General features: G+C 41.1%; 1 protein-coding gene across 3 annotated transcripts in view; it reads left to right on the forward strand.

Annotated features, from left to right (window-relative positions):
- Positions 1-10,958, forward strand: part of ALKBH8 (alkB homolog 8, tRNA methyltransferase) — a 45,331-nt gene extending 34,373 nt beyond the window's left edge. For 2 of the 3 annotated variants that reach the window (XM_082052975.1, XM_082052976.1), the window contains 3 exons: positions 268-533; positions 8,906-9,055; positions 10,039-10,957. In XM_082052975.1, the coding sequence (XP_081909101.1) occupies positions 268-533; positions 8,906-9,055; positions 10,039-10,608 (986 nt within the window). In that variant the 3' untranslated portion in view covers positions 10,609-10,957. Of the gene's footprint in view, positions 1-267; positions 534-8,905; positions 9,056-10,038 lie in introns of all 3 variants that reach the window. The other variant, XM_082052974.1, reaches the window with a different exon arrangement.
- Positions 10,959-11,818: the final 860 nt, after the last annotated feature.

Genomic DNA, 11,818 nt, shown 5'->3' on the forward strand with positions numbered 1-11,818 from the left:
TCAGTTTTGAAAACATAAACCTCATTAACATAGCAAGGTGAATGGTCACTGCAAATGGCCTCTGGTATACGTAGGCAGGTTGCTTCTTTTAAAGTCATCAAACACTTCTGCAGTTTGACTTGCATCTCAGTTTTTAAAAGGTGAAGGAGGAGTGAAACACTTTTTGCACTTCAGTGTTTCACTTTTAACTCTATTTTGCTAAATAGTTTAACCAAGAAGGAATGACTTAAAACTTTTATTTTTTTGTATATCTATTGTTATGTCTAGTTTACCCATCTGTCTGTGACAGCCAGAAAGGACACCAAAGACAGTTACAGCCTTCATTTCCCCACAACGAGATGGAGGCTTCCAAGCTGGAGCAAGAATATGTGCACCAGGTGTATGAAGAGATTGCCAGACACTTCAGCAGTACCAGGCATAGCCCATGGCCCCGAATTGTAGAGTTTCTCAAGTCATTACCAAAAGGGTCAATAGTGGCTGATGTTGGTTGTGGTAATGGGAAATATCTGGGCATCAACGAGGATTTGTATATGGTAAGTAGTAGTTACTGTCTCTTGTTTTCGTTGGTACTAGTGTTTATTTCATCGTGCACTTGCAGCATGTTGGAGCTTCAGTTGTGGAAAGAGTGCCAAAAACAGAAAGCTGTTTCCTGATCCAAGATCAATTACCAGTTGTGTTAGGTTTCCACATCCACTCACTATGTACATTACCCTTTTATTTTTTCAAAGCCACTTTTGCTTTGCAAGTCAAAATATGGTAATAAAAATAGTAATGGGTGCAGTGGATTGAAAAACTGCAATGGATGTTTTGGCCTTTTTTGTTGTTGAATAAGCTTATTAAAAGGAAAAATGGTTGGGCAGTTTGAATGCTTCCAAGTTTTTCCTTTGGCTGGTGGGTGAGGAATGCAATGTACGTGTCCCTGAAATCTGCATGGGCAGCACGAATTCCCATATATCCTCTGCTGTTCCCGTGGCCCTGGTGGCGTGGCTCATTTGTGCATGATGTCATGTTTGGCTGTCCCACCTCTGACTCTGTGCATAGGCCCAGTAAATATGCCAACGTAAAATTCATGGAGGAGTCTCAACTTCAGCACAGACTGCTGGCCTTTCCCTTTTCTTCACTTTTAGACAGTTCTGGCATCATTCTTGCTGATGTTCTCAAAGACTTTTTTTGCAATGGTCAAACTTCTGTTGTTTTTACCCAAAATAAATCTTTGACAGGCGTGCATTATGCTGTCTGCTCTCCCCTGTTCCAGAATTGTCCAATTCTTTCATGTGCTTGTACTGTGTGAAACACTTGGAAATCCATCAGGCTTGCAAACTTCTATGTAAGGCAGAACATTCATTATTAATAACAAAAGTCAGACTTGTTTGTCTGTTTGAGGAGTTTCTGCCCTCCTATTTATATTCAGCTATAAAACACAAGTTGTTACTTACAGCCCTGCCTGTATTAGTAATGGATTTATTTCCATTATTGTTCCTAAGCTAGAACAAATTCAACTGATTTTTAAGTAGGCGTGTTTATGCCTGACTGCTGTAGCCTGAAAATAATTATTGATGCTCAGTACATTTCAGTTGTTCACCATGACTCCTGTAAGAAAAATCAGCAAACCTAACTAGGGAGGAGAAAAATTTATCAGGGTTCCATGAAGGTCGCCTGGTCCTACAATGAATTTGGTAAATTGCTGTTGTGTAGGTGTGTGGTAGAAGGCGAAATCTCTGCGATGTGCTGTGTTCAGAACTTGCCAGCACCAGTCTCTTTTCTGGGGCCCACAGTTAACCAGCTAAGAAAGATGAGGTATCTACTGGCAGGCAAATGACAGCCAGCACCTCTGCTCTGTTACTTTAGGAGTTACCTCACTTCATATGTGCTGTCAGGAGAAGTCCAAAACATGAAAAATAACAGTGAAAGGGAACTTTTAAAGGAGCAGTTGAGATGGTTGAAAAACAGAACCTGGGAATTGCTTCACTCAGGCATCCCTTGACCTTTTATTTTCCACTGGTAACAACTAGTTATTCTTGTTTGGAGCTGAGCTCTAGACTTTGCAGGGATGCAAAGAAAGATGATTAAGGGAGTGGAGCATCTCCCTTATGAGGAAAGGCTGAGGGAGCTGGGTCTCTTTAGCTTGGAGGAGACTGAGGGGTGACCTCATTAATGTTTACAAATATGTGAAGTCTGAGTGTCACGAGGATGGAGCCAGGCTCTTCTTGGTGGCAACCAATGATAGGACAAGGGGTAATGGGTTCAAATTGGAACACAAGAGGTTCCACTTAAATTTGAGAAGAAATGATGATTTTTTTTGTGTGTGTGTGCATCTTTCTCTAAAGCAACTGGTAATGGCTATTATTTGAAGCAAAGTACTACTTTAAATACTTGGCTATTTCTGTAACAGCAGAAGCAACTGACGCCAGTCCTTTATTTTGTGAATTCTGATTTGTGGGAAATCAGTCCTCTTTTATTTATTCCCTGCTCATATATTCCTTACTGGGATTTTTACCTCTATTCCCTTGCTGTACTGTTCTATAGGAAGTACTGTAGAACAAGTGTTAGTCATATATCAGTATTATTAGTGGTAGCCCAGCTCCTTGGCATGCTGACTTGTGTCGGATGAGTCAGCCTGTTCGTTCTTTTTATCTGTGGGAGAGAGGAGCAGTCTTTTCCACTTTTTGTTGTCCTCCTGTGTTCTTATTTGGGCTCAACAGAAAGGTCTGATTATACAGAGCTGTTTCTCCTACTATGTTACTTCTATTTACATGCGTTGGGCATGGATCCAAGGGTGAGGGGTTAAAGAATATTCTTTGTGTATGGGGTACGTCATTGGGATAATGAGAGTGCTCTCTAGATTCAGGGCATCAGTTTCCGCCCTCATTTACTCCTTTTGACTTGGGGGCATAAAATCCAGGCAGAAACAGAATAAATTGCTGCAGCCTGTGCCTCACAGCAGTTGGTAAGTCTTTATGCAGTGTACTGGAGCTCTAAGCCTGGGTCCTGTTCAAAAGAAGCAATAAAGCAATGCTGTGAAATTAGGACTTACATGGGGGTTGGGTAGAGCATTGTCAGTACAGCCATGTAGGTTGGAGTGTTTTGACTCAGAAATACTGAAAACCCGAGGCAAGCACTTTCTGAAGGCAAGCCATGTACTATAAAGGTTACTGTACGTTTTCAGATAGGATACTTTAAGTAGCAGCACTAATGGTACATCAAAGCTAAGGTAGCCCTCTTGATGGTTTTAATCTTCAGGCACTGTCTGCAAATGCCTCCACTGTGGCCTGTGCTATTGTATTTGCTTCAGTTTCTTTGGGTGATTACATATAGCCTGATCTACTTCAGTACGGTTGAGTGACAATGAAATGCACAGGAGTCCAGCGACGCTCAATGAAAATGACAGTGCTGTAATGGCTGCATTATTCTGACACAGTGAAAGAGCAGCAATTTCATGACAAACAAATTCAGATTAAGAATGTTTGAGCGAGAGATGGAATCCAAGTCTGATGTAGTTAGGACAAAGAGTGGAAAAAGATTGAATTTAATAAAGTTTCAGATTGCTTTTTCTTTTTTGTGTCTCACCCAGCTTTTTATTGTTTGAATGAATGCAAAAGGGAGAAATGGTTTTAGTTTGGTTTTTTGTTGGTTCTTTTTTTTTTCTCTACAATCTCCTCCCAACCCAGCCTCCTTTGGGGGAATTATTTTAACAGTTTATATTTAAGTACTTCCAAGCTTAATATTCATATCTGCAAGCATCATTGCAATGTATCTCATCAATTTTTATGAGCTTTAGCTCTGTCTCCCAGTTCCCAGGGTTCAGGTAGGTGTGATGATGTGTAAATCCTCACAGGAACGTTCGTCCTCCTCACAGGGCTCAGATGTGAGTGAAAGACAAACAAAGCCTTTCAGTTTTGTGGTTTATAGTTTTAATTGCACTGATAAACTGGTGGGAAATCATAGAATTATAGAATAGTTGGAAGGGACGTTGGAAGGTCATCCAGTCCAACCCCCCTGCAATGAGCAGGGACATCTTCAATTAGATCAGGTTGCTCAGAGCCCCATTCAGCCTGGCCTTGACTGTTTCCAGTAACAAGCAACAGAATATGCATTGAGTAATGATTTTTTTTTTTTTTTAATATATAAAGAAATTACTGTCCTTGCCAGAATACTGATGTGAGGAAGAAAAATTATGGCAATGTAGGAGCCCAAATGCTTTATGATTTAATACAGACATTCCTGCTTTTGTAGTGCCTGTCTTTTGAAGGTAATCAGTAGTGTTGCTTGTATTTCACATGACCTTGTAAGACACCCTTTTGCTGTGAGATGAGCATCTCTCAAACAGGGATCTGCTGCAACTGTATAAAAGCTTGATTTTTGCTAGGGTGTGAGGAAGAGCGAGTGAAGATTTGCTGTGGTATGGTTATATAATGGTGGGTGGGGTTTAGTTACGCTGGGTCCATGTTGATTGAGAACAGATTCCTATCAGTAGGTAAAAGCAGGAAAGACAAAACTAACTTGCAAAAGTGTATTTGGAGTCAGTTCACTGTATTTCAGTGATTGGAGGGTGAGGCAGAGGAACTTTTCCTGACTTTTTCTCTCGATGAGTAGGAATTGTTAAAATGCCAGGAGATCTGGGATGAAGAGAGCCCAGAAGGAACTGGGCAACAGCAGCACAAAACCAAATGAACGCTGAACTGCTCCACTTGGTTCTGACGCTTCGTCATTGAGAAAGGAACTCCATGTTTTAGACATAGGGCTTTGTTTCCACAGACACCCTGCCTGCACACAGTGGAAAAACAAAACGCCATGGGGAATGCTAAAGGCCTGACTCACACCAGTCGGAGCAAGATTTGCCTGTGCTGCTGCGGCTGTGCTGGTGTCTCTTTTTCTATGTACGTGTGTGTTTGCTGGAATGTAATGTAGTTCCTTGAGGCTCTCATGCTATCAGTTATAGCTGAAGTGTTTCTCCAGGGAGCCACATAATTCCATTTGGTGGCTGGATTTCAGAATTAGATGTCGTTTTCTTAATCAGTTTCTAATGTAGTGAATCAATCAGGTTTCCAGATACTTAAATGAACTAATTCTACCAGGTAGAGTTAGTTATAATGAGATAAGTTAGAAAGAAAATATATAATGGTGGGCAACATCAACCTGTCTTTACCGATGTTTATTTTAAAGGTGTAAGAGGATTTGTGTCTTGCAGATTTGCAGCACCATTACAAAGCAAGCTATTTATGTAGTGTTTTGTGCTCCTTAATGATCTATTCTGATCCACGGCAAGTTTTATAAAACTTAGTTTAGCTACTCCTGACTGAAATGGTGGAGTTAAGGGTGCTCTGCCCACAGCAGAGCGGGATGGGATATCTGCCTGGGTTTACCCCATTGCCAGGAAGCCAGTACAGAGCTGCTGCAAACTCAGACAAATCACAGGTGTCACACTTGTTTCTCTCTTCCCTTATCCTCTTTCATCTTAGTCTTTTTTGATACTTCCATTAGTCCGAGGGTTTGTGTTACCAAGTGTGCCCTAAAGAGAGGGTGTTGTATGCCAGAATGACGACATGCTTTGGCATCTCTCGTAAGTTTTGTGTTTGGGGTTCTAGTTGTGGGGTTACGGGCCTCCGTACTAGTACATGTTTCCTGGCTTAAAACAGGGGTTGGATGCCGTTAATGTTTCTCCAGATACAGTAAAAATCAGTGTCTGATATTCCTGTTAAAAGTGTAAGTGGATTCTGAGCCCCAGTACAGAGGTATCAGTGGCCACTCTGGAGCTGCTGTGAGCCTCCATCCACGTCACAAACAGCAGGGAAGAGAGGGGTGGAGGTACCTGCCAGAAAGGCAGGGATGTGGAAATGGCTGCCTGGAGTAAAATCTGGGAGACCTGAGAAGCCAACCTCCTTTGGGGACATGCTGAAAGGTGCAGAGCAAATTGCTGAGAGGTTGATTCAGCTGAGTAGTCAGCTGTGCTATTTGAGATATATATGAGAAATTGCGGGGTTTGAGCATGGAATTTGATTTGGAAAACTGGGAAAACGGGTATAAGAAAGGATTGAGAAGACTCACAGATGATAAGAAATAGTGAACCTTAAAAATCTGTACCACTTGGCTCACCAAAAGATGTACCAGATTCTCTTGGTTTTGGACACTAATAGTAATTCATCTACCTTTCTCCGCTCTTCCAGAAGAGGTGTCAGCAAGGACAGTATCCTGTGTTGAGCATCAAAATTAGAGATATGAACTGGCAAAAATTAAAGCATTCCATTTATATTTTGATATTTTTAAAAATGTCGTGATTACATTTTGAATTAGAGAAAAATGGAGCTGTTCTAAATAAAAATATTCATTTGAATTGTTTTCTGTAAATGAAGCTTCATCACATAAAAGCTTCCATGTGCTTCAGAATGTAGAAATCAGTAACATAACCGGGAAAAGTTGAGTTTGAGGTCTCTGCTCCTTGCTGTAAATGTTTTTTACACTCATAAAAATCATAGGCTTATTTTCAAGCTGTAAGCAGGAATTGCACCACTGCAGTTAACTGCTTTTTGCTACCTTAATGTTTTCTAAGAGACTGAAATCAATGAATTTTGTTTTTTAATGAATGTTTCATGTAAACTAGAAAACGCAAGAATGTGGTGATTAAAATTCTTTTAAAGTATCATGCAGAGAAAATTCTGGTAAATATGCTAAATTTGCTTAGCTCCAGCACCAGGCATATCTGTGGTGACTCCCTGTGTTCAGCATTCAGGCATATGTATGTAGCACCTATCATAATGTTTACATTTAAGACAAGATTTTAGCCTAATATATCTATATTGGAGCAGCTGTGCATTCCAAGTGATCCATTTCAAGTCTCCATTTTCATTGCGAAACAAAATCTTTTTGCTTTGAATGTAGATTCACTTTAATAAGTATGACAAAGAAGTAAGCCTGCCTTCGTAATTATTTGATATAATTTAGATGCAAATGAGGACTTCACGTTCCGGCAGTCGTGCCTTTGTTCTCCTCCTCAGTTCACTGGATTTCATCAACACAGAGAGTCCCCCTCAAGGTCACTTTGGGACGATTGAGTGCCACTATCCAGCCCATTTTTACTGTAGATGCGCAGGGCCAAAGCAATTCTTTATGGGAAAGCTTGTTGTCAGCGGAAGTTGAAAATATTCTTCTCCCTCTTTCTGCCAGGAGTGAATTTGGTCCTTTGAGGTTTATTAAATACTGCATGCTAATGTCTTAATTGCAGAAGCAGTTGAAAGCACGGGTAATGAGGTGTGGAATCTCTAACATGCAGGTTGTCAGCTAAATCCATTCCATGATGAGAGTAATTTAAAGACCCTTCAGTTGGCTTCCAGTGTGAAGTGATGGGGATTTGTGTTTACTTCCAAGTAAACAAGAGTGTCCTTTTTTTATTCATAAATAACAGTATTCACTCAGTGCTTCAGTAAACGTGGAGGCCAAGGAATAAATGGGAAGAAAGCAATGCTAGGATTGATCTTTTCAGGTCTGTTTAGAGCTAATTGGCAGGACAATATGCACATCTTTATAGTACTGGTTTTATGGAGGATTATCTTGGGTTGTCAGGTTGACATTTTCACAACTGTTTCATTTACTTTGATCCAAGAGTCAGGGACCTGACTGGCCAGTGGCTCGCCTGGAAGTTTTCAGGACATACGACTGTAACAGAATTCCGGTTTTCTTCGAAACTGTGATGGTAGAGTGAAAGTTAAAATGATTTGAACTGATAAAATGAATATGTTATGATAGTTATGATAAATTATGATAGAAAATAAATATATTTTCATTAATCTTGCAAAAGAGATTTTTAATTTTAGGAGTACTGTTGTCTCTGCTGAACTGATTAATCCAGACCAGGTTGTTTGCTATTTTCTTGCATCAAGGATAGTTTAGTATTCTTTCAGCATCAAAAACAATAAACACTGTCAGCAGTGATTATTTAGGATTCTGAATCTGTTCTCTGCCATCTACTTGTTGCTGATTGTTGAAAACCAAAATAAATTTAATAATCTCATACAAACTGAGTTTGATATGTGACTTAGTAGCAGGGCTTGGGTTTGAGTATTCAGTGTGCACAGCAGACATGAAAATGAGGGTGGTGTACGCCTCGCTCTGTTTGTTCTTTCAGAAGGCTCTAGATTTGGATTTATATTTTTATGAAAGCGCATAAAAAACCTCTTCTAGATTATTTTTTTTAAACCATCTTTGATATGGACACATTTTATGAGGTGCCCTGAAATGGTTCCTGGGGGTCACTTCATTGGACTGTACAGAACCATGTAAAATTATGTTAACTGTGGAAAATTATGTTGTGCTTAAATTTGTGTGGATTGTGATACTGAGGGTGAAGGGGAGTGTACCCCAGGACATCCTTTCACTGAAATGATGAAACGTGGGTGCTTAGTGAAGCTGTGTGACATACTTCAGTGATGCCACCGAAGTCACCAGACTGTCATTTACAGTTGTAGATTCAGCTTTTGTGGGTTCAGTATCTGGTGTTGTCAGGTTACAAATGGCAATTGGAAGGAAAAGAAAATACTGAGCTTAGGTCACCTCTTGTTCTGCTGGTTTCAAGATACCTGAGAAGCCGGTTTTGACGAAAAGTTAGGTTGAAACCTGTTCTGTCTTAAGCTGGTTCAAAATCAGGGTGCTATAATGAGCTATTATCCGGTCTGCCATCTTTGTTTTGAGATAGCATCAGGATTTTTTTCTTTTTGCCTGTACTTGGGAACCATATATTCCTCTTACATAAGACTATTTTCTCACGCTTGCTCTCATTTTTATTTTAAACTAAAATGTTACCTCAGTAGGACACTGTGATGACTCTATTACTGTAAGCATCAAGTGAAAATCATTTTTCCAGTCTTGTAATTATCCTCTTATGAAAAGCTTAATGAAACACTTTCTGTTATAGGTTGGCTGTGATCGCAGCAAAAACCTGGTGGATATTTGTGGAGAGAAAAACTTGGAGGCATTTGTCTGTGATGCCCTGTCGGTGCCAATCCGCAGTGGTTCTTGTGACGCCTGCATCTCTATTGCTGTAATCCACCATTTCTCAACAGCGGTAAGTCCCCCCTCTCTATACTGTTGTATTGCTCTGCATAGCTACTAATATTACAAAAAACCTGCTAGTTTGGGCTCCTGGAAGCACATGGGAAGAACAAAATGGGGGGAAATGGAAGGTTTGCACTTGGTGTAAGCAGTTGTCAGAGCAGAGTTAAGCTGTTGTGCTGTTGCTGCTGCTGCTTAAACTTTCTGTTCACATTCTCCTTCTGCTTGCCAGATGCCTTTGCTCCTCCTGGCACTTTGAGATAGGTGTTTGCGTTTCATTTTTGTCTGTGTACAATTAACGACACTAGAGAAGGGGGCTCTGCTTTGAGGCTCAAGGGATGTGTTACTTCCCGCCTCAGGTCCTGAGCAGATCTCATGTTTTTTTCTGTGCCTTCCTTGTCCATCTGCACAGAACAGCAGAAACACCACTGCTTGTTAGCCTGCTGTGTCTCTGGGCTGTGTAAGCTCAGGAACTGTGCAATTGCAACAAGTTTCTAGACCATGCAGCTGTAATCTGAGGTAGGGCCTAAGGGAATGTTTCCAAATGCAATATAGAAATTAGGAAGAAGTCTGTTTTGGAGAAAGCTGACATATCTTTGTTAGGGTGGTTAGAGCACCTGTGTTTAAACTGTAAATCTGACTCCTTCAGCTGCAAACTTATGTCGTGTATCGTCGAATCTGGTAGATCGGAATCTGAGATTTTGGATATTGAACAACCTTCGTGAAGAGGTGTATGTCGTTTCCAGCTGGGCTGATGTGTCCAAGAAATCCTGCTCAGCACAGCGCCATTTTCAAATGGAAAGATAATTGTGTTCAGGAAAATGTCTTGGCTTGCACATAGTGATGGGCTACATTATGAATGAAAATGAATAATAGAAAAAAATCCTCTGATTTTTACTGTATCTTGGCGGGGCTAGTAAGGAGGAATTGTTGCCATTCCATTCTCATGTCTTTCTGTTTTCATACTGGCTTCACACTTCTGTTTTACCTTTATAGGAGAGGAGACTGGCTAGCATCCGTGAACTAGCTCGGCTTCTGAGACCTGGTGGAACAGCACTCATTTATGTCTGGGCAATGGAACAAGAATACAAAAACCAGAAGTCTAAATACCTTAAGGAAAAGAATGGCAGTAGAGACAAGGAGGAGGAAATCAGTGCTGCTGCGGCCCAGAGACCACTTAGTGATCAAATGCCTGATAGCGGCAGCCAAGGCCTGGCATGTTCTGACCTACTCTTTAATGACGGGAAGGACGAAGTCAGCAATGCAGAGCCAGTCACAGACTCCAGGCTGCCTGTTCACACAAACCGAACCTCCTTTCACTCTCAGGATTTGCTGGTTCCGTGGCACCTCAAAGGTGGCACTAAAAAGAAAGGGGAAAGTGTCAATACAGCATCGTTTCCAGCTGGCTCTAGGGAGTCACAGGAACTCAGCCCTGTCTTCCACCGGTATTACCATGTGTTCTGTGAAGGGGAACTGGAGGCAGCATGCAGATCCCTGGACTGTGTGAGGGTTCAAAAGAGTTACTATGATCAAGGAAACTGGTGTGTGGTTCTAGAAAAGCTGTAGCCTTCAGTATTTCCTCCACTACCTGTGGTGGTTTGTGTGGTTTTTTTACAGTCTGAAAGGTATTTTTAATGCAGGTTGCAGCTATTACCTCTTTTAAAATAGCAGAATAAAGATTGTTATTGAGTTAAAAACAGTAACTAGCACTGTGTGCATATGTTAACAAAATATTGGCCAAACTCAGATATTCCCTCTGCAGAGTGTTTATTTTACTTTTGTGAATTACAGTGAAGATGATTAAGTGGGAAAATACTGGCCATGGAAATCCACGAGGCCAGTGTTGAGCTTTTAAAGACAAAGGGCCTGGTTCTCCCTGTTCTTACACAGGGTGTAGCTGTAGTGGCCTCCCCACCTCCCACAGCTGACTGGAATGGAGCTCTGGGCAGGAAAGGTAAAGCTGTTTCCTGTGTAAAGCTGGGGGTCAGGGAGGAGGGGATGAATGGCATGTAAAGCAGTTTAGCTGAAGAGTCAAAACATTGCCTGAAGTTTGGCAGAGGGTCCTGCCTGTTTTGGTGTCTGTCAGGGCTTACAGATCTCTTTCAGCTTGGAATTTATTTTCTTGGTCATGCTACTAATGATTTCCTGAAGAGGAACTGGAAAGCGTATGGGATACCACAGCCCTTTTTCTTTTCCTTGACCCTCAAGCACCCACAATTCACGCTGTCACTCCCCGGACTGGTCTAGTGTTGTTTGAAAGCTCCTCTGAGGTGTGAGGTTGCCCATCTGGAATACCCTGACCTGCTCTGCTAATCGCCGGCTGCCCTGTGAGCACAGGGTTCTGTGCCTGCAGCACCAGGGCTCGTGGGTGAGCTCAGGTGACCCTGGAAAAAAACAGGGAAAATATTATCTTTAGAATATTTTATATTTTTTTCTTTCAAATAAGATTTTATAATAATAGAAAAAATAATAAAATCTATACTAATAGAAAAATAGAACATAAAATTTTAATAATTTTTTCTTTTTTATAAAATAATATTTTTTTTTCTATAAAATACTGGCTAAGAAGTGTTGGACTTCCATATGTGTACAGTTTGGCTCTTCAGGTATTGCGGCATGGCCAGTGAGTGCAGGAGGAGGAGCCTTCCTTTCTTACTGGTAATGTCTGTGGTCAGGCTGTTGGGCACAGCTGGACCAGCCTTAGTGATGTGAGCAGGCCCTGGTGTTGTCAGGGGAGACACAGGGCTGGAAAGTGAAGAACTGACTGTTGATTTTG

Source organism: Streptopelia decaocto (genome assembly GCF_964273445.1).
Source record: "Streptopelia decaocto genome assembly, chromosome: 1".
NCBI classification, from domain to species: domain Eukaryota; kingdom Metazoa; phylum Chordata; class Aves; order Columbiformes; family Columbidae; genus Streptopelia; species Streptopelia decaocto.